At 39.1% G+C, this 22,461-nt stretch overlaps 2 protein-coding genes across 3 annotated transcripts; one reads left to right on the top strand and one right to left on the bottom strand.

Annotated features, from left to right (window-relative positions):
* The first annotated feature begins 1,027 nt into the window (after positions 1-1,027).
* Positions 1,028-10,631, top strand: LOC102722665 (GTP-binding protein At3g49725, chloroplastic). 2 transcript variants are annotated; one of them, XM_040522833.1, is made up of 14 exons: positions 1,028-1,531; positions 3,218-3,282; positions 4,180-4,242; positions 4,360-4,449; positions 4,568-4,680; positions 5,471-5,539; positions 5,630-5,774; positions 5,905-5,960; positions 6,044-6,094; positions 6,197-6,251; positions 7,343-7,399; positions 7,596-7,715; positions 7,813-8,325; positions 10,161-10,631. In XM_040522833.1, exons 1-13 carry the CDS (start codon positions 1,126-1,128, stop codon positions 8,323-8,325), a joined length of 1,803 nt encoding a protein of 600 aa, XP_040378767.1. In that variant the 5' UTR covers positions 1,028-1,125; the 3' UTR covers positions 10,161-10,631. The 2 variants fall into 2 exon arrangements, with proteins under 2 accessions (XP_040378767.1, XP_015690048.2); XM_015834562.2 differs by having other exon boundaries at positions 10,153-10,631.
* A 4,524-nt stretch (positions 10,632-15,155) lies between these two features.
* On the bottom strand, positions 15,156-16,890 carry LOC102701430. The gene has a single exon (XM_040522561.1). The coding sequence runs from the start codon at positions 16,766-16,768 to the stop codon at positions 15,404-15,406; it is 1,365 nt and encodes a 454-aa protein (XP_040378495.1). The 5' UTR covers positions 16,769-16,890; the 3' UTR covers positions 15,156-15,403.
* Between the last annotated feature and the right edge of the window lie 5,571 nt (positions 16,891-22,461).

Below are 22,461 nucleotides of genomic sequence, written 5' to 3'. Positions count from 1 at the left end.
TTGGTTGAATATAAGCATATTTAATATATTATTTTTTATGCTTTCTATTTGTTGCATATATACCCATACATGAAGTTTTTTAATATAAATTCACATGGGACATCTCTTTCATATGACTTCTTAAAAAATCCAAAATCACTTAATTACTGCATACATAAATACATGAACAACTCAGACAAGACTCTGTATAACATAATAATGTCCTAAGTTTTCTATTTCAATGTAACAATAATTATTGCTGATATTTGCCAGCGCACTATAAAAAATGTTTTAATGTTTTTACCTTATCACTTCAAGTGAACGATTCATAGGTTTCTTACCATAACATATCATGTTATTAAGCACAAGTGCAGAATTAACTTATCGCTCTTGTCATTCCAACTCATCTTGCATATGTAAGAGAGTTTCTCTTACTTTAAAGTGCTATCTTCCTTGTAATAAATACACGTAGAAGCTGTCCTAACCCATTACTCACTTTGTAAAAAAAAAAAACAAAATCTAATCCTGTGACACATCCTACATATACAGTAGAATGTGTCATACGCTAGATTTGTTTTTTACGAAACAAAGAAAGTAGTAGGCGTAGGATCAACTAATCAAATCAGGCCATGTGCGATTCGTAAAAAGTTTCGCGTTCGTCTGTGACAACGAATCTTTGATACACGTATAAAGCATTAAATAAAGTTTAAGAAAATATTAAACAACTAATTACACAGTTTAAAAAAATTGCGATATAAAATTTTTGAGCCTAATTGGTTCATGATTATTCATAACTGCTACAATATCTTATATGTGCTAATAACGAATTAATTAGACTTAAAAAATTTGACTCATCGTTTCTTAACATCTCACCTCGTATAATTAGTTTTTAAATTAGACATTGAAATAATATTTATTAGAATATGACACCCAATCCAAATTTTTTTACGAACTAAACTAGCCCAGCCAATCAGGGTCAGACCGGAAGCAGGATCTGTTTCCCTCGCACGGATCGTCGCATCGTCCGCACCCAATCGTCCCACGGCCACGGATCGTGGATCCAACCGCTCTCTCATCTCATCACCGCACCCGACTGGCGGTGGACCACACCTCCCTCCGGGCGCCGTCATCGCCGCCGCCGCCGCGATGCTCCGCGCCGCCGCCTCCCGCCTGCGCGCGCACTTCCACCCCCGCCCTCACGCCCCACACGGCGGCCTACCATCCGTGGCATTCGCTCCTCTCCGCGCCCTCTCCACCCGCCGCGGCAAGCGCTCCTCCCCGACCGCGTCGCCCGCCGACTCCGACGACGAGGGCCCCCTGCGCGGCCTCTTCCTGCTCTCCCGCGACCCCGAGCGACCGCCGCGGCTGGTGGTGGTGCAGCCGCGCCTCCGCCCGGGCTCGCTCCTCGACTCCAAGCTCGCCGAGGCCCTCAACCTCGCCAACTCTCTCGAGGAGCCTCGCGACGGCTTCTACCCGGGCGGTTTCGCTGCCAGGGGCCCGCCGCCCCACCTCGTCGTCCAGAACCCGTCATCCCGCGGCCGCTCCTATGCCGGTATCCGACAATCTGTTGTTTCATTTCCGGTGGTTAACTAACTGGAGTGTTTTGGCCTTTGGGCTATGTTGGAGTCAAGGTTAATTTGATCGCAGTTGTATTTCGAAGGTTTAGGTCACACATCGAGCATGTCTGGTTTCTCTTGCGATAAGATTCTTATGATTAGCAGTTTAGCACCTTTTAGAAGGACGAATCGCAAAGCTTGGATTGATTGCTTGGATTGACTTGCGGACGGATATTTTTGGATTCCACATACTGGGGGCCTGTGTATACGCCTTTACGGTGTTACTATACTTATTTTTCTGTCTTGAGAAACTGTGGAATATGCTATACTTATTTTTCTGTCTTGAGAAACTGTGGAATATGGTTGTTTAGATTGACTTGAGGTTATTCCTAATTGCATTTGTTAAGGTTATAATACACTTAGTATGTAATGCTCTATATAGACATTCTAGTTGTTACTTGAAATGGTATAAAACATGCCCATGTTTCTGTGAAAGACACCTATTGGCATTCTATGTTGTTCTGAGGGACTTTGGATGATTTGTCATCCTCCCGGGAGAGGTATTCCCAAATGCCACTTTCTTCGTCAACTTTGATTATTTGCCACTAGCCCCACAGGTTTTGCTGATTCAGTGTCACTTTTGCTTAGTTTTGTAGGATTATAGCTATATAGGATCTCTTATCTTGATAATAATTATTTTTTAATTGTTAATTTGAATTTAAAATTTTCTAAATTATATTTTTACATGGAACTCATTTACCTATATTCTAAACTGTACTGGTTCATAAACTTTTTTCTACATAATATTTAATTTATAATTCAAATTCTAGATATTTCTAAATTGTATTTATATATTGAAAATTATTACAAATAAAACAATTGATATTGAAATTGATATTGAGGGAAGAGTCTATCTATAAATACAATTTGTAAGCAACTAAAATTTCAGTTAAAAATAATCAAATTAGAAATACAATTTAAGATTTCAAAATAAAAAAGGGTCCATGTGTAAATTAAGAGAAAAGGTCAATTTATAAATACAATTTAGAAGCATCTAGAATTTGAATTATAAATTAAATATTATGTAGAAAAGATTTTATGAACAAGTACAACTTAGAATATAGGTAAATGGGTTCCACGTAAAAATATAATTTAGAAAATTTTAAATTCAAATTAACAATTAAAAATAATAATTATTATCAAGATAAGAGATCCTATATAGCTATAATCCTACAAAACTAAGCAAAAGTGGCACTGAATTAATAAAACCTGTGGGGCCAGTGGCAAATAGTTAAAGTTGATGAAGAAAGTGGCATTTGGGAATGCCCCTCCCGGGAGGATGGCAAATCATCCAAAGTCCCTTGTTCTGAAGATGTGGTTCCAGTACATTTTTTTAGAAGTGAAGTTATTTTGTACATTTGAATCTTTGATCCTTCCAAATAACAAAATGATTTTCTCTTGGGGTGGTTAACCACTTTCTTCTTGCAAAGTATGTGTAGTTTCCGATGTTTGAACTTCATAACCCAGACTGAATATTCTGGAATTTGCAGCTGTCCTGTCAAGTAACTGTATTTGTTAGAACCTTTTGCCATCATTTATATAGTTCTGTCCACCTAGTATAGTTTTTACTCAGCTTCTTTTGCATTATAAAGTTTAACCTTATTTGACAACTTCTCATCCAGATAAATTTTTTGGGCCTGGAACTGTGGATAATGTCAAGTGTTATCTGAGGGCATCAGAATCAGAGGTGCACTCTTCATTTGCCTCTTGCACATAAATATTATCACGGTGTAAGCTCATTTGTAGTTTTACACCCTGCATGACCCAATATCTATTGAGAAAAAAATCCCTACATACCCCTGATAATTTACTCAATCTCTTCTATACCCTTGAATTTTACCTTATCCCTTACATACCACTAAAATTTCATATTGATCCCCTCTATGCTGATTCCTTTAGTTGATCATCAGTTGACTGTTATTTTTTTTTTAAAAATGACTACATTACCCCCTCTCATACTTATGTGCTACCTACTCCATAAATCCGCATATGAAAAAATAACCTATAATAAAATAAATTTGATAGAATCATTTAAAGCCAAATTAGAAAACAAAATTTTAATTGTTGAAAAAATAAAGTTGTGATTAAATCCATACATTAATTTTCAAAAACTGTTTGTCATTTGGGTTTAAATGTTGGGGGAAGATGTACGGAATCATCAAATTTGATTTCATCTTTTTTCCAATTTTTGTTCCAATAATTCCACCCCTTTGTTTTTTACAATGAATCTTTTTTTCACAACATATTCGTTCAAAAAGTACTTTTCAAATTTAAAGAATATTCAGTAGTTTATCCCTTATTTCTTTCCACAACCCAAATAATTCATACGTGAAACTATCTAACTTTTAGCAATATACCAAGGGCAATAAGGACATTTCTACACAAACAAAATGTCAAACTAATGGTCAACTAACGGAATAGCCATGTAAGGATCCAAGTAAGGATCCAAATAAAAACTTAGGGGTATACAAGGGATAAAGCAAATTTCAGAGGTGTAGAAGGGATCGCGTGGTATTTCATAGGCACACAGGGAATTGGCTTTATATATTCCCTTTTCCGTTTTGATTCCCTTTGATTTTAACAGGAAGGAGTCGATGCAGTTTTTGTTAATGCAACTCTCTCTGGCATCCAACAAAGGAACTTGGAGGCAAGTGATCCTGCTGATTTTTTATTAGATTTTATTCAAATTTCTCAAATACCGCTCATTCATATTCAGTGCTGAGCTTCCTGCCCATTTTGTTCGTGATGATATCTTATTTTCCAGGTTGCCTGGGGTAAGCCGGTTTTAGACCGTGTTGGGCTTATAATTGAGATATTTAATGCTCATGCTGAAACAAAAGAAGCAAAATTACAGGTTCATTCTAGTTGATAGATGACCGAAATGTCGCTTTTGTCAGATCTTAATATTCATGGAAATATGCTAACATTTGGATATTTGTTTAATTGTTCTATTTTTGTTTTGCTTGGCACAGTCGGAGTTAGCAGCTCTTATGTATATGAAGACTAGGCTTGTCCGTGTTCGTGGTCCAGGTGGACGACTAACTTTCGGTTTGAGTGGGGAAGCTGAAGTTGTAAGTGCAAGAGGGTATGTCTTCTCTTTATTGCAGCCAGCAGTGGTAAAGCATCATTTGATTGTCAAAATTTAATGTGGATGCCATCTTTGGTACGCTGAGATCGTAATGTCAAGCATGAACTTCCACTTCTGCTGCTCTGCATTTTGAAACATGGTAGACTTACATGTGTTTGTAGTTGATTTCAACCTGTAAGATGTTGAATACTTGGAACTTTTTATTGTACTTATACATTTTATATTGACATTGGTATTGCTCTTCATGAGGAAAGGGATAGGTTCTCTCAGTAATTCCTGCAAGGAGTCTGATGGATTTACATCATTTGTAATTATCTGCTCGTTTTTGTTGTCATGCACTATTGTGAAACCATGCATTTTCCTGGTATGGTTGAAACTGCAGAATATAAAATTCACACTATCAGAGAAGGATTGCTATTTTCGCACTCTGTCAGCTGTTGCATGCTCGTTTTGATGTGTGTATCGTGTGACTTGCTAGTTGAATTCATAAATTTGCTGCGTGTATTTGGTAACATGAAGGAAATGGGCATAGTTTCATGTCATTCTTCATGGATTATTATTTGTTTTGTTTGTTATTACCATACACAGTTTCATGTTTTGAATTCACATGGAAAAAAATGAAGGTACTGTATAAAAAGAGAAGTTGACGTACGTTTCCTTTTGTCATCACTGTGCTGATCTTCTTGTTGTTGTGGCTTGTGACCATCTTAAACACGCCATTGTTAAAATGTGTTTTTTCTTGTGTTTACTGTCCTGATCTTGACTAATTCACTGCTGTGTTCTTTAGGAGAGGAAGTGGGGGACGTGGCTCCATGAGTGGTGCTGGTGAAACAGAACTTCAACTACAGCGGAGGAGGTGCCTAACAGTTGATAAAATCTTATTTGCACTTGCATTCTACCAATGATTTCTCATAGCTTTTTTTTCTTTTCACCACATCTCGTGTAGAATCCAGGAACGCCGTATCAAATTGTTAGCTCAAATTGAAGACGTACGTCGAACTAGAGCGATACAACGTTCAAATCGAAAAAGGCATGGTGACTCATTTGGTCAAGAGCTTGTAACTGTTGCTGTTGTTGGCTACACGAATGCAGTACGTTGATCTACCGCTGCAGTTCTTGCACTTTAATCTTGGACCACCATTTTCCATGTTCTTCTAGAAATACAGAAAAAACATATCTGAGCTTTCTACAAACTCCTTCCGTTGATGCTATCTTTTACAGGGAAAATCCACTCTAGTGAGTGCACTTTCTGAAACTGATCTATACAGTGACAATAGGTATGTTGAGAATTTCTCCCTGTATAACTCTACTAATCTGAATATGCACTTTGTAGCCAACTCATTTTAATGTTTCCATGCAGACTATTTGCTACAGTAGATCCCCGGTTACGCAGTGTGATCCTGCCATCAGGGTACCATAGTAGATTTTTCACCAGTCTATCATGTCAGTAGATTTGATTTGTGATTAGTGCTTGTTCGCCACATAATCTTTTGTTCGCCAAAATGCTATTCAGGAGAAAAGCACTTCTTAGCGACACTGTTGGCTTCATCTCAGATTTACCTGTGCAGGTAATCTTTCTTGATTTAATTTTTCCTTTGCAGATCGTTTTGGTACAAAAGGTGGTTTTATTGTTGTATCATTTCACATAGAGGTTAGTAATTAATTTTGCACAGTTGTATACTCTGTCAACATCACAGCTAGTATGATTTAAAGAGAAACCAGCTATTGTCTTGACCTCCACTAAACCCAACATTCACCTTATTATAACTCTTAGTTTAATACATGTTTTGACATTTGAAAATAATGCTGGAGGGGATTATAATCTTGTATTACACCATGTGATTAATATGGTTAGACCTGTCAGAGTTGACAATAGAATAGAGGAGAACTCACTGCAATCATAATACACTAACGTTGACTTCCATATGCATTTGTCTGTAATCTGTTATATATTGGTTTCACCTACATTTGGTTCAGTTGTGCTTATTTAGCTTTCATCTCTTCTGCATAACTTTATATGCTGCATCTTTGGATGATGTGTATTTGACTAGAACTTATAACAATTTTAAAATTTGAAACAACTTCTCTACTTGCAAACATTTGAGCCTTCTTTAAAAAATCACAAAGCAGCATTTTATTTTATTCTTTTACTGATTTGTAGAATGTAGACTGTACCATGTCAAGTTTTCTATTGTTATCTGCAGACACTTTACTTATAAACCATGTGGGCCGAATGTTATGTTACAAGTCACAACAGTAGCATTCCTGCATATCCCTCGCTGCCATTTGGCTTTATGGGTATTGGGAATTAGATAAGCATGCAGCAACAACCAGCAAATGTTCTGCCAAAGCCCTCAGGAAAAGAAAGTAAATGTGCTGCCAAACGATCCTTCTGTTAGTTGCATGCATTTCTCTATTATCTTATATCTCTTAGATTGCATTATCGTAGGAAAGCACTATTTAAAGTGTGGTCATATCTCATAAAGTGTCAAACAAGAGTCAACATAGATTCCTTGCTCCATCAATCCCTACCCTTGATGGTGTTGCTGCCAATCACAGCGCCATTATGCCAGTTGGGCCTCTATGGGAACCTAAATGACGTTGCCTATCTCAGCCATCGCTGTGACAGTTATCTAATATATTTACCTTTCCTGTGCAGCTAGTGGAAGCATTTCATGCTACTCTGGAAGAAGTTGTTGAAGCAGATATGTTAGTGGTAGGTTTAATTAACTTGTCTCCCATTCATTTTTGCTTGACACTCATAGGTTGTAGATGGTTTTTACGATATTTCCATTGCTAGTTAATAACAAATAGTTCTTTGCCATGTGCATTTTTCTTTCCAGAATTCGTTTTAAGATAAAATATTTTAGAAAGTGAGTTGATTTCATGTGGCTTTACTTGCATTGGTGCAGCATGTGCTGGATTCTAGTGCTCCTAATATTGAGGAGCATCGTTCTACTGTTCTGCAAGTATTGCAACAGATTGGCGTTCCACAGAATAAAATCAACAGTATGATTGAAGTTTGGAATAAGGTAAGTAGTGAAATTTGATTTGACTGTTCCACTTGTATGATGAATTGCTGGTAAAATGAGTTTTCATGTAAAGTGGCTTTTTATGGGGTTTCTTCAGATTGATATTGTGGACAATAATGATAATGATGTATCTGATGGGATTGAAGATGAGATTTTCCTGACTGAAGGCGAGGAAGAGGAAGAATTATTTTCTGAAAATGGTGTGCCTGCAGAAGAATCATCATTTGAATCCTTGGATGATGGGACAGACTCAGAATATTTATCAGAAGAAAATTTGGACAACAATGGTGAAGTATCATACAAAGAGTCCCCCCTTGAGCCTACCGAGATGAAAGCAATGAACTCAGAACAATCATCATCAAAAGATTGTTTTGGAGAACTTCGTGGTCCAGAAGCTACTAGTACAGATGGCTGCAGTTCAACACAACCCATGTCTACTTGTCATGTGAAAACTTCTGCTGTGACAGGGACAGGATTGCAAGAGTTACTGTCACTAATAGATGAGAAATTAACCAAGCGGCAAACTATTGTGGAGAGAAACTATGGGCCTTTTGATAGAAAATGGAGACCATCTTGTTCTATGGATGGTGAAAAGGCCGCAGAACAGTAGGTATGCTCTTGCCTTCTTCTAAATATGGCCATCCTTTTCGGGTTTTACATGCAATGGATATGCAATTTGGGTGTTTTCTTTTCAGTTCTGTCTAAACAGATTGAGAAATGTTAGATGTTAGTTCTGCACAATAATACTGCCTCTGTCTCAAAATACTGCTACCTCTAAGATTTTACACAGAGATTAAGAAAGGTGGACTTCAATAGGGGATGGCTGTAATTGGTTGAGATGAGGAGTTAGATGGAGTATATATTTTTTGAGATGAAATATTTTGAGACCGAGGGATTATTATCATGTTCCCTCTGTAAATGAACTTTAGGGTCACAAAAACAGACTAAATTTACATAGTATAGCTCAGATGACATGACATCCCAAATTACTTTAGGGTTGTTTGGACGTTATACTTTTGCCACCATTTGCCATGCTTTTGTGCCATACTTGTCTACATTGTGGCCAACAAAAAAGTGAGCCACACTTTAGCTAGCAAAAATAAGATTACACTACAATTTGTTGAGGTGTGACATGTGGGACCATGAGAATTGGGAGAGAATCTTGCCATAAGCGTGGCTATGTACCAAACAAGGTGCTAACTTGGTCAAACGTGCCTAACATGAGGAGTGGTAACCATAGGCAATGTTTGGCAATGAATCAAACAACCCTTAAGATTAGTTAATTCATCATCATATATTTGGCAATGAACTAGTGTAGGCCAGTTTGGTTGATTCCTAACATTATCACAACTCAACTTACCACAAGTTTGGCATAACGCACATTTGGTTCATGGCTAACTTTGCCAAAATCTCACCTTAGGCAAAGTATGGCTTGACACAAAAGGTGTGGCTAGCAAAATGATGACCACACCTTAGGCATGTTTGGCTAAAGAAATGTCTGACATGTGGGGTCATGTGGATTAAAGAGTGTGACTAGCCACAACTATGTCAACAGCTGATTAAGAAAGTGTGGTATGCTGAAGGTTTGGCTTGGCAATTTAAGGCATGCAGCCAAACACCCAAGTGCGGCCAACAATTTATTGGCCACAAGTGTGACAATGTTTGGCTATAAATGATTGTATGTCATGTAGGGCCGATGGAACAACAAAGGCAAATGTCTTTTTGCTTATGCTTATAAGCAAAAATTTAAATTTTAAAACTTAAATTTGAAGTTAATTTTAGTTTTCTTTTTCATCATAGTTTAGTTTCCACCCCCTTGCTTTTAGATATCTAAGAACATGAATATAAAAGTTTTACTCATAAATTATTTTTTAATTGTTAATAAGTTGTTTTGCTTATGCTTAATTTCAGTGAAACAATACAATTAAAACAAGCAACCAAACTCTAGACTAATGAACTGTGGCATGGTTAAGATGTGGTGTGTTAATCTATGGTACTTAACCGAACAACCTCCTATATGTGGGCCTACGCAAGGGGTTAGCCTTAACCAGATCACGGCCTCCACCAGTAAATAACGTTTGCAGGTTTCATTAAGTATCCTTTGGATTAGTATGACTCGGACATATGTGAGGAAAACTCTGGTTTTCTCATAAAAATATTGATGTTCTTAATTCAATTATGGACTAGGATCGATGCAAAACACTCATAATAAAGCCCCATTGCTGTGCCCATCTCCTGAAACGAAAGCTGTGTATATGTGACATAACTCTGATTTGGATTAGCATATTATCTAACAAAAGTTTATATCAAATGGCATTTAGTGGCGCCTTACTCAGTAGGCTAAAATTTTAAGTTCTCAATGTATTTTGACATGTTACCGTTATATTCTTTATGGAGTTTGCACGCTAACGTTTCAGTATTTGGTTCTTATGGCAAGGGGCACAGTACGAGGCACATCCCTGCTGGTTTCTTCTCGCTCCATGTGCCTGACATTTCAGGCCGGAAGCTTGCCACCTGAATTGTCCCATCAAGGCAATGTCCATGACATGTTGCCATATACGAGAAACAGTTTTTGCAGAAGTTAGCGCTCTTTGGAATGTGGGATTTTTTTCTGTGTGCCTACAGGAATTGAAATGGTTCTCGTGAAAATCCTGTGAAATTTCTAAGTTCGGAAGAGCACTTGTAATCGTTTGTCTATAAATATCACTCCAGTATTCAAGGTTCTACTTTACAAGGCTTTTTGCTCACTTGCTGGAGGGTTTGGTTGTATGATGCGGATATAATAAAGCTGTTGTGTATGTATGATACGCAGAGCAGTCATCGGTAGCTTGAAAATTCCCAAGATAAAAGTTTAGCCGAAGACATTACTTGAAAGGCTTATTTCGGCATGTCTGTAATCTTGTGCTTACAGGAGTATATTGGCCAAAGCGAATGGCTAAGGAAATCTAGCTCCTCCAACAGGTAATACTTTGCTGGCCATCTGTTTGTGGCCTGTTACATGATGTAATCGAGATTTAGATTGTTAGAGCAAGTTTAATATATAGCTAACTACTGGCTCCAATTCATCTATAGTCAATCTAATAGTTAATTTTATCTACAAAACATATACTACTATGTTACACCTGTCATACACACATCCACCTGTCATACATACACTGCGTCTTGAAGGCTGTGCTGCAGCTGGCTATAAATTAGTAGCCTGATGCTCCTCTCTATTTTCTTATCTAATTAAAATATGTTTATAATCAGCTTATAGCTTGCTATTGTATCTGCTCTTATGCATCAATGAGCTCTTTCAATATAATATGTTGTCTCTTGGGCCCTAAATTTCAGCTAATTGACTAATAGCAGTTTATCTCTATAGTAAACATGATTTCACTCAATCGGTAAGCAGTACTCCCTCCAGTGCCTTATTATTACACGTCATTTTTGGTATGTTCTAAGGCAGTGTTCGGCAGCCCTCCTCAGATAACTTATCTTTCTCTTTTTATGCGCATGTTTTTCAAGCTGCTAAACTGTGTTTTTTAAAAAAATTTCTATAGTAAAGTTGTTTTAAAAAATCATATTAATCTATTTTATATTTTTTTAATAATTAATTAATCATGTACTAATCTATTACTACGTTTTCCGTGTCAGTGATAAGTTAACTTATACCCATGTGCCGAACGTGGCCTAAGTCAATCTTAAGAAAATGTAGCAACATTTATAATATCAAATTAGTTTCACATTCACCATTGAATATATTATAGTGATACAAAGTAACAAATCAGCCTTTTATATTGAGCTAAAAAGCGAAGAGTAAAAATGCTGTGATAGTACTCTTGAACCCCCACGGTTATAAACAACTTTGAGTCAATTCACTAGGGATTTTTACGTGCAAGTGTATCCTCTTTTCGTTTCATATGGTAACACTTGTGCCTATATATTCAGGTACATACCAATATATGTTTTATATATATATATATATATACCTAGATAGATTTATTAGCATTGTATTATAGAACAAACGAAAACACTTTTTATAACTACGCAGAAGACACGCATATATATCACACTAAAGACATGTTGCGCACACCTATGTGTCTTTGTAACACATGCTCAAAGATCACCTCCTAACACGTTCTCAGAGAGACCTAATCAAGGTAAATACATGATTCACTAGATTAATATTAAGAGCACACTTACGTATATGTAATATTTATTATCACAATCATTGTAATGGATAGAATCATGCATCCATGACCACCATCATATCAATATACTTATCACACACCCTATATGAACTTGTATATGTAGTATATATATTTTCTTGTTTTTTCTAAAATGTAAACATTTCTAGATTGTTTATGAGAGTATAAATTTAGTAAACAACTTGATGTCACATAATAAATAGAGGGATATATGGCGAGAATGGTACCGGTGGTAAGATAGGAAAAAAATTCATGGGACATGATTGATATGATAAATAATATTATGAATAATTTTATAAATGTTTATATTTTGACACGGATAAAGTACATTTTGTGCATTGACTCAAGTATTGTAAAATACACCAAATTACACACAAACACATGCTCTATGTGTCTCAAAATAAAAGCACCCATCGTATTCAAAGCAACTTTAATAAAGGGAAATAGCTAAGGATGTGTTTGTTTCGTGGACGAGGTAGGATGGGTCGGTTCTATTCCTGGATTACAGGATAGGTTGGTTCCATTTTTCTGTTTGGTTGAAAGGATAGATTGGACCATGTTTTCTGTTTGGTTGGAGGAATAAGATGGAATAGGGTGAACCTGTGACATGTTTGATTCAAGGGGTGAAGGTAGGATGGCTAGATGTGAACCGCCTAAACCTTCTGTTAAGTGCTAATCATATTTCAGAAATCTTCCCTTAACTGTTAATCATGTTTCAAAAACTAGAAACTACGGATAAAGAAGTATAATACAAAAGTATCAGGAACAATGATCAGTCTGTTACAAATTATGTTCTTCTCACTCAAATACTACATGAAAAGAGCTGCAAAATTCTGAAGCTTCTATCAGAGTTGCAGTTCTGAATACATGAGGGCTAAAGATGAAAAATTCAGCACGCTGCATGACTTGTATCATTATCTTATAAACTCACTATTAGTGCAAACGAGGATGAATGAAGCCCGGCTACGCAGGCAAGAATGGATGAGGCACCGGCCTGAGCTACTCGCGAGTGAGGAGGGAGGCCCCCGCTGCTCGCGTCGTTGTCGTGCCAGGCTTGTGCCGCTCGTGCCGTCGCCATGCTAGGCAATCAAGGAGGGGGGGCGGAGGCGGGGGATTAGCCAGATCCAGGAGCTGTCACCGCAACCGCCGTACAGAGTCGCCGCAGCCGCCGCCGAACGGAGTCGCCACATGCACGCCGATTTGGATTTGAGCTAAATGCGATGGCTTAACTTGCGCAGGCTGAGGTGGGACGGCGCGGTCCGGCCGATTTTGGCGGACCAACTTGTCCCGAATCTAACCAGAATATTTCTAGGTGGGTTTATCCCATTCCATTTGGCTCTCAAACCAAACACATGCAAGAATGGGTTGGTTCTGTTCCATTCCATTCCAACCTTCAAACCAAACACACTCTAAGGTGTTGCTTAGTTGCTTACTAATAGAAAGCAAATTATATGGATGGGTGGGTAGATAAGAAATATTGAAGGGATAAAACTTCTCAATTTACGAGTCAAGCATACGTAAGAATAGAATCTCTCCATTCACAAACTTACTTTTCTATATTCTTAAGTATCATTTATTTATGAATAGAGAAAATTTCTTCTTTTAATGCCTTTTACCTATCCACCAACCATTTCTAATTTCTTATTAATATGGGATATTTTAATAGAGAATATTCCCACCTACCGAAATTAATGAACACAAGTTTTAACTATAGCTTTGAAGTCCGGTTGAACATAAATGTTACTCACGTTATCTACTCCCACCGTCCAAAACAAATCAAATTTTCAATTTTTAGATGCAATGTTTAACTCTTCGTCTTATTAAAAAAATTATGATTAATAACTTTATTTTTATTAGATGATAAAAACATGAATAGTATTTTATATATGACTAATTTTTTTAAAATTTCTTAAAAATTTGAATGACTAATTTTTTTAAATTTCTTAAAAAATTTTCAAATAAGACGGAAGGTCAAATGCTTAACACAAAAACCGAAAAATTGGTCTTTTATGGGACAAAGGAAGTAAGACGTAACTACCGCTAAAAGACAAAGAAAAAGTTATAACCATCATTTGGATTACCTAAGTACATATATGCATGCGTATAATATGGTTAGATTTTTAATGGTGAAAATTTTAAAATAAATTAAATTTAGAGGAAAAAATATGTGTTAGTTAATGTATACTGGTATACAGTTGTCTTTATAGGATAGAGAGGGCATTTGATGATTGAAAGTGCAATGCTGACACATGCAACCATAGGCATTCCACTATTTATTATTGTCGCTTTAAACGGTTACTACTACTTTAGAACACTATACTTATTTCTGATCAAACTACATAATTATTTTACCAGGTGATGAAGGCTGTTGCGTTCATTTCCACTTTTGGATTTTTGTAGCATGCAGTTCAAGTTCTTAAATGGTGCGTTTGTGTAGAGTTCTTTTCATATAAAAGTTTCTTATAGAGCATTTCTAAAGTCATTTAATTTAATTTAGTCATTTATACCCAGGCTATCTCCACACTGCCTAATAATCTGAGATGACAGCTTGGTCATGTCAATATTTTAAGACTACTGCGGACATAAAAGCATACTCCGTACTGTTGTACTTGGAGTAGTCCTATGTCTATCCAAAAGGACTTTATATTTATCTTCTTTTGTTTGATAAAAATAAAGTTTTTTATTACATAACGAGTAACAAAATTCTTTCCCGCTACAGATTGAGTGTAATGAGTACACCTTGGTTATGACCATGGCAATTACAAAAGGTCAAAGTCAATTACAATTCTAGTTACACTAGCGAATTCTGCTTTACCATCGTCATATAAGAGATGACGGTATATTTTTAAATAAAAACTAATATAATAAAAACTTTAAAATATAATCTAAATTTAAAATTGAATATTTAAATTTTAGGTAGAAGTGAAAAAAAATGAGGTTGTACTTCTCCTGAACTAAACAAGCTTACCTTCCCTTTTCTTTTGAATGGAAAAAGGAGGCAGTTTCGACATTCTTTTTTAAAATTCAAGTTTTACATTATGGTTCAGTGGTAAATGCAGGCAAAGAATGCGTCACTAGTAAATGAAAAAAAAAAGTTGGCAGAAACGGTCAGCTTCACTCCTATGGTCCTACCATCAATAAGGTTTATTCACATAATGAATCATGATGTTTAAGATGCCACAGTAGCTAAATCGTCACCAGAGCTATCACATTTCGATGATGTAACAAAATCATGCAAGGTAATGTTCTTTCAACAACGAGAAGTCCCAAAGCTAAGTGAAACAAAAAAAAATCTTGAGAAGATTCCATATGATCAGGTGAAATGCTTCACACTGTTAATCACTTTTTGAATAATAATTGTGGCAATTAACAAATGAGAAAACGGAGATGTGAATTTGTGATCCTTCCATCGCTACAGGCCTACAGCAAAAGCACCTTCTATCCAACCGATCACCAATCTGACATTTCGTCGAACACCTTCTGCCTCGTTCCATCTTGCTAAAGATCGTTGAGGCGCGCCGGCGGCCAAACCATCATCTCGACCGGGAAAACGTCGCCGAGCGGCCTCAACTCGTCGGTGTTGCGCCATAGCCTCACAAACTTCCGCGTCGTGAGGTCCAGCGCCACAACCCAGTCGGCCATGACGAAGAACAGCGCGCCGGTGCCCTCGCAGAAGCCACCGAAGCTCACGAGCTTGCAACCGCGCAGCTGGTCGGAGATTTTCGCCGAAAGCTTCATGAGGGAGAGGTCGCCGACGGTGGCTGGCTCCATCAGCACCCGCAGGTCCACAGCCGGCCGCTCCACCCATTTCCCCGGCGATTCGAGGACCCACTTCGCAAGAACGAGCTGCTCCCGGAGAGCGAAGAAGCAGAGGCGGCCTTCCCCTGTCTTACCGATCCAGTGGTTCCCGGAGTACAGGAGCATCCCGGTGTTGGGCAATGGCACCGCCGAGAGCGTCATCTCGGCCGCGTCGACCGCCATGATGTACTTGTCATCGCTCTGAAGCTTGTACACGACGTCGCCGATGACGACCGTCGGGCCTTGCCGAGGGTTCAGGGACTTGCCGAGAACTCCGGTGGCCGGCTCCCATGCGGAGGCGGCGGAAGAGTAAACCAGGATGTCGAAATGGGCGGGAGCAGCGCCGAAGAGCACTACGACGACGCGGAACGCGGTGCCTTCCCCAGGTAGGAGCGCGCAGCAGGCCACCTGGTGCCCGGCGACGAAGCGGGAGGGCAGGAGCACGGACGTCTTCCTCAGCGGATCGCAGACGAGGAGCTTGAGCTCTCTCGCCGACCCGGCGCCGAGTTCGCGGAGGAGGAGGCGCCGGCCGCGGCAGTCGACAAGGAGGGCACCGCAAGCCCGCGACACCGGGAGCGCGCCGAGGTAGAGGCCGACGCCGGCTGTAGGGACGAACGGGGGCAGCGGGGACGGGCCGTAGTTGCGGAAGAACCCGAAGTACGGAGGCGGCGCGGGGAGCCCGCCGGCGCCGGATACGAGCAGCCGCCAGCGGCGACACACCGCCGCGCAGCGGACGATGTCGGTCACGGGCGGCAACCTCTTGAACACCTCGAGCAGCAAATCATCGGGCAGCGCCGCCGCCGTCCCCTCCCGCCCCTCCATCCCGCCGCGACCTCGACCGCGGTCCTCCTCCCCCTCCGCGATCCGCACCCACTCGCGCGACGCGGAACCGGACCCTCCTCCTGGCGACGACGGCTTAGCCGCCCGACCCTTCCCGCCGCGGCCGCGCTCCCCCTCCTCCTCCAGCCGCGGCCTCGTGCGCCGCGCGGAATCGAACTCCCCTGCCGGCGGCGGCGGCGACTGCGACCGTTCGCGCATGCGGCGGACCACGACGGCTGACGGCATAGCCCAGTACTAAATGCTGCGGCGGCGGCGGCGCGATGTCCGCGTGGTAGAGAGGCAGGCGATGCGGCGCGGCGGCGAGGGACGTGGGGGAGAGTTGAGGGGCCCGGGCTCGTTTTAACGGAGGCGAGGAGGCGGCAGCGAAAATTTTGGGGGCGTGGGCGTGGGCGCGTTTGAGATTTCGGCCGCGGTGCGGCGCGGCGCTGCGCGCGTACGTTTGTTTGGTTTTTCGCCTTTTCGGCCGCGCCCCGCGCGCGGTTCGCGGTTGGGGTTTCTCTCCGCGTACTGCAATTGCTATGTTTTTGCCCAGCTTTCCGCGACCAGCCGCGCCCGCGCGCGGGGGGTGGTGGCTTCGTTGCGGCGATTTTCGCGTTTCATTCGTTTCGTGGGGTGGGTTCGAGGGGGGTGGGGGGGGGGGGGGGGGGGACAAAACGAGGCGACATCAGCGGGAAAGTGGATTTCATTCGTTTCGTGGGGTGGGTTTTTTTTTTTTTCGCGTTGCCCCGCGCCGCGGGAGTTTTGAGCTGGGTTTCGAATTCGTGGTTTGGGTTTTTTTTTCTCCCGCGGACATGGCAGGTAATGGGCCCCTCGACGGCGGATGTAAGTGGTGGTGATCCCGTTCCCATCCGGTGTGTCTGCGCGGGCGGGATGATGCACCGTGCACCTGGCTGGTTCATGAGGCGTGTTTTTATTGGGGTAATTAACTTTTTGTCAAATAGACGATAATAAATTTGTTATTCACACATAAACTTTTTATGACATATGGGTTCAATGAAAATTTTGTTATGATCAAATGTAATAATGACAAAAGTTAATTATTCCTTTTTACTAGGGGAAATCCCGTGTATCGTTTTGATAATGGCATGGAGATGGGCTCGAGGGCTGCGTTCGAATGTGGCTATTGCATAAGCCGATTAGCCGCGTAGAAAACTATAAACGTAATTGCTATATAATTAATTAAGTATTACTTATTAAAAATTTAGAAAAAGGATTTATTTGATCTTTTAAAGTAGTTTAAAAATTTTTACACAAGCACCATTTATTTAGTTTAAAAAACGTGCTAACGAAAATCGATACGTAGTTTAGCTGGATAGGTTGAAAATAAACGCACCCGAGGGCCAAAGGCCAACACCAACACGCGCTTCACCCTTTGCAGGGGGTTTCGACAAAAGGGCAAATACTCCTAGAGGGTACGGCTCTACTCCTCGCGTCCAGGAGCTTCTAGTCGGAAAATAAACCATCACGTCGAGTCCAATCCGTTCGCTTGTACCAGCCGCTTATTAATAATTAAAAAATAATTTAAAATATTTTATATGTATTGCTAATGATTTAAAAGCAATTACCATTAAAAATCGATGAAAAAACTTAAAATCAAGTCTAAATTTAAATTTTGCTTTATAAGTATAAGCGTAATAAAAAGATGTAACGAGGTGTTGTTTCTCAAAAAAAAGTTTTACAGAATAGCAAATTGCTCTCTTTATATATATTATATATATATTGTTATATACATACTGCGTCATCTACCGCATCAGCATGTAATAATAGTTGATTATTGACACAAAATAAGAGATATATCCTAATCATGCATTTGTCTTCATACATATTACACATCACATCCATTAACTGTGAGTTTATTTTCTTAAAATTTGTCTGGAGTTGGCTACTTAGTCCACTCAATCTCTCCTCATTTGTATCGTCCATCTACAAATCTAACCTTACACGATATGCTTATAATCAACACCCTCATATTTATTATACCTTGTTCTCATTAATACAACCTTTGGCTCTCCTTTTTTCGGCTTAATAGTCTTATATACTCCCTGATTTTCGTTTGCATATTTTTTAAACTGCTACACGTTGTAGGGTTTGTTTTATTTTTTCATTTAAAAATCCAAACACATAATTGCAAGCGAAACATAATTTGTAAATAAAATTTTTGTATATGTATTCTTATCAATCTAAAAGTCAAGGCTGAAAAATAAACTTCGGTGAAAAAAACAAAATCAACTCCAAATTTTAGGTTAAAAATTCAAATTTCGCCTTATAAGCATATGCAGAAACGAAAAGATGTGATAGATGTGATGATTATGTTCCTTGTGAAAACTTTCTATATGGAAGTTGTTTTAAAGTATCAAATGATTCCATTTTTAAGGTTTCAATGACAAATATTTAATTAATCATACACTAATTGTATTTCTTATTTTGTGTGCAATTAATTAGCCACGAAAATACCATCAAACTTTTTCTTATCTCACACGTATCCATGTAAATTAAAAAACACTAAAATGATCTTATTCTACTAAACCTTGATACAATTGTTTCTCGCATTAAAAATTCAAACCGGTAAACATTCGTATGATTGTTCCGCATTTTCATAAAAAAATCTCAAAATCAACTACAAATATACGATTAAAAAATTAAATTTTGATTTTATAAATATAAGCAAAGCCAAAAGATGCAGATGTACATATACACATGCTCTAAATTAGGAGAAAAATAATAGATTGAAAATGATAACTAATCTATTGTACACATAGTTTTAATATGGAGTTATAACTAGTACTAGCGATTAAATCTGCTCTTAACGAAGCGAAAGTGTGTAACGTGTATTAGACATAAGTAGACCGTTAATTAGGATAAGTGAGGTAGCCGGTGCATTTACAGGTTCATCTTTTAACTTGTTGGTGAAAAATGCAAATGACATATTTATAAATAAAAAATAATTTATAAATAATACTTCTATATACGTGTTCATAGACTAAAATCCAAAGATAGAAAATAAACTGCAATGAAGACGGGATCCGATTAAGTTTTTTTTGAATTTTTTGACATGACCATTATATTTTTTAAAATTTATGTATTTGGTGAGAAAACGATTGATATCTGTATTTGAATTTGAAAGAGTAGACAGGTGCTAGAGGCGAGGGAATACCGCAGAAAATACGGTAGCAAAAGTAGAAATCGTTCTTTACAGTTATTTTTTTTCGTGTACTATGGCAGATCGAGCTGATGCCTTCGAGAAAAAGAACTAATGATTGTCGACCTTATCCTTTCTCATTTCAGGCCCGTTTAGTTTCCAGATTTTTTGAAAACACAGTCTAATTATAAAATAAATTTAAGATTTTACCTAAAAATTATAAGACAAATCTTCTAAATCTAATTAATCTGTCATTAGCATATATTGATTACTATTACTCTTATGTCTGAACGATTAGACTCAATTTTAATTTTTATCTATATTTAATGTTTCATTTAAATATCAAAGATTCAATGCACTGCTACGTGCACCTGCCCCGATCTCTGCCACGCTTGGCTTCCCTCTGCTGGTTTCGTACTCTGGCATGTGCCTCCCGTGTCCTTTGCGCTGTCTCGTCGCACTGCCCCCACTCTTGGACATGATTTTGTCCTCTAGTCGGTATGAACCAATATGTTTTTCCATAGGCTGTATTATTTTTGCTAGATTATTTTTGGCTTTTACACTTATGTTTTTTAACACGCTAAATGGTATGTTTTCTAAAAAAATTTCTATATAAAATTAGATCATCCCATATTTCTAAAGTAAAATTTTAACTTTATATATTTAATTTTAGAATATATAAATCATAAAATAGCTAATGTTTTATTTTTATCTAACAAATGAATGCAACCTTAGGAAAGTAAGATTTGGAGTTAGCCATCTCTTACTCTAAAGATTGCATTAATAACAACAAAGATAGTTCTGCGTTACATGGTAAAGAACATATCTTATGCCATGTTTAAAGATAGAGCCTGGTATTGACTCTTCTCTCATGCACCGATACACATCAGCAACTCTAACTCATTTTATAAGCATATGTATAAGGTAGGGTCGGTATGATTTATTCATTAATACTATGAAATATATTTTTATTACTCTTTCTTTCTTTTAATCTACCCCATGCAATAAAATTTCCTTAAATAAATTAAAAAAACTGATTCTAAGCTATTGCCATACATAACAACAATTTTCTCACTCCTCACTCCTCTTTCCACCATGTCATATTATTTACTCACTTGGCAAAAAAAAATATGAGCTAATAATTACCGTTACACATGTCCTTATACACTCACCGAAAACCATATTTCTATCCAAGCAGTGTTGTTACCTTTTCATAGTTTAACTGCCGCGACTTTAAGGCATGTTGAAATCTACATATTTTGGTCAAACAAAACTTTTTTATTAATGCAGCTCAGCATTGGCGGAATCAGAAAGTTCGAAATAGAACGTAGTGCTCTCAAAAAAAAAAAAGAAATACAACGCAGAAGAATTTTTTGAATTTTAAATTTTATTTATTAAATAATTTATAAATTTAATTTTGCGTTTCAAAAAATCACAAAACTAAACTCCTGCTGCCCTCTAGGAGGACGGAACAAACGGTGGAGAGGGAGCTAGAGACGGGCGATGACGGCGCACACGGCAATTTTGCACTTCGCCCCTGGCCGGAAAGGGGTAAAGTGTAAAATTGCCGTGTGCACCTGAGAGCTTTTCGATCCAACTGTGTGTTGATAGATATATGTATAAGGTATATAATTACTTAATCACAAATACTACTTTAGCCTAGTGGTCACTACCCACCTCTCCTAATTTGGAGACCTGAGGTCGAATTCTTACATGAGCATATTTCTTTCTATTTTTGTCAACCAAAAATACCCAAACAAAAAATCAAAGAAAGTATGCTCCTATGAGGAGTAACCACTAAACCAAGAGAATGCTTATGATTAAAATTATTACATATATTATACATATACGTACTAAGCCGCATTCAATTAAAAAATTATCGGGCACGTGCGGCCATTTTCCATTTACCCCCCTTGCCCTCCTTACAGAGGGCGGAAAGGGAAATGCAAAATGGGTCGGCCTGCCGTTGCCGGCCGTCTCTCCCGGCTCGTGTGAATTTTTTAAATACAAAATTAAATTTGTAAATTATTTAATAAATAAAATTCAAAATTCAAAAAAATTCCAACGCAGACGCCTATTTCATGGGCCAAGGACCGTCGTCATGCATTGTTATCTTGGAGGCCCATATTAACATACATGGGCCATTACGTCGATTCATTCTGAAACACTGTGCCGATGTGGCAAAATACTGACAAGCCACCCAGGGAAATCTGGAAATATTTGAGAGCTCGTAGCATTTACTGAAAACTGCAGTGGGTTGATGTACGTGCTAGGCTTTAACACGCATGGGCCGGGCCGTCACTGCCTATTCCTCTCGCGTATCTCTCGGCCTATTATCGTATCGGTTTATCTGCTAAGCACCTCACAAAGGGAAAAAAAAACGAATTCTTTTGCTTGTATCGGCAGTGAAAGTGAAACTACGAGTTGCTGGCACCTCACATAAGGGTCGCGACGTGCGGGGACGGACGGACGGCGCAGGGAGGCAGCAGGTAAACCCGTCACCTGAGCCTGTCCACGCACGGCGGGGCGCAAACCGGGCAAGGCAACGACGCCGCGCCCTCCCGGGCGGCCCACCTGCAACGCCCCCGCGGAACACGGGCGAATCCCCCCTCTGCGATCGACAGGGCGGGGGAGGAGGAGGGAGGGAGGCACTGGCAGCACCACGTTGGGTGTCACCCACACCACACCACGTAACGTACATACGCCGGTCAGGTACGTACGTATGACTCATCATTGGAGGAGGAGGAGGAGGAGGCCGTGCGCCCGTTACGACCTAGTA

Source organism: Oryza brachyantha, chromosome 3 (assembly GCF_000231095.2).
Source record: "Oryza brachyantha chromosome 3, ObraRS2, whole genome shotgun sequence".
NCBI lineage: Eukaryota > Viridiplantae > Streptophyta > Magnoliopsida > Poales > Poaceae > Oryza > Oryza brachyantha.
This window is presented reverse-complemented; position numbering and strand designations above follow the sequence as displayed.

Bases quoted from the DNA above. Each gene is read 5' to 3' on its own strand.
- LOC102701430 (XM_040522561.1), bottom strand. From the start codon at position 16,768: ATGCCGTCAGCCGTCGTGGTCCGCCGCATGCGCGAACGGTCGCAGTCG.
- LOC102722665 (XM_040522833.1), top strand. From the start codon at position 1,126: ATGCTCCGCGCCGCCGCCTCCCGCCTGCGCGCGCACTTCCACCCCCGC. The intron at 4,681-5,470 runs GTATGTCTTCTC...TGTGTTCTTTAG, and splicing joins GAAGTTGTAAGTGCAAGAGG to GAGAGGAAGTGGGGGACGTG. The intron at 5,961-6,043 runs GTATGTTGAGAA...GTTTCCATGCAG, and splicing joins GATCTATACAGTGACAATAG to ACTATTTGCTACAGTAGATC.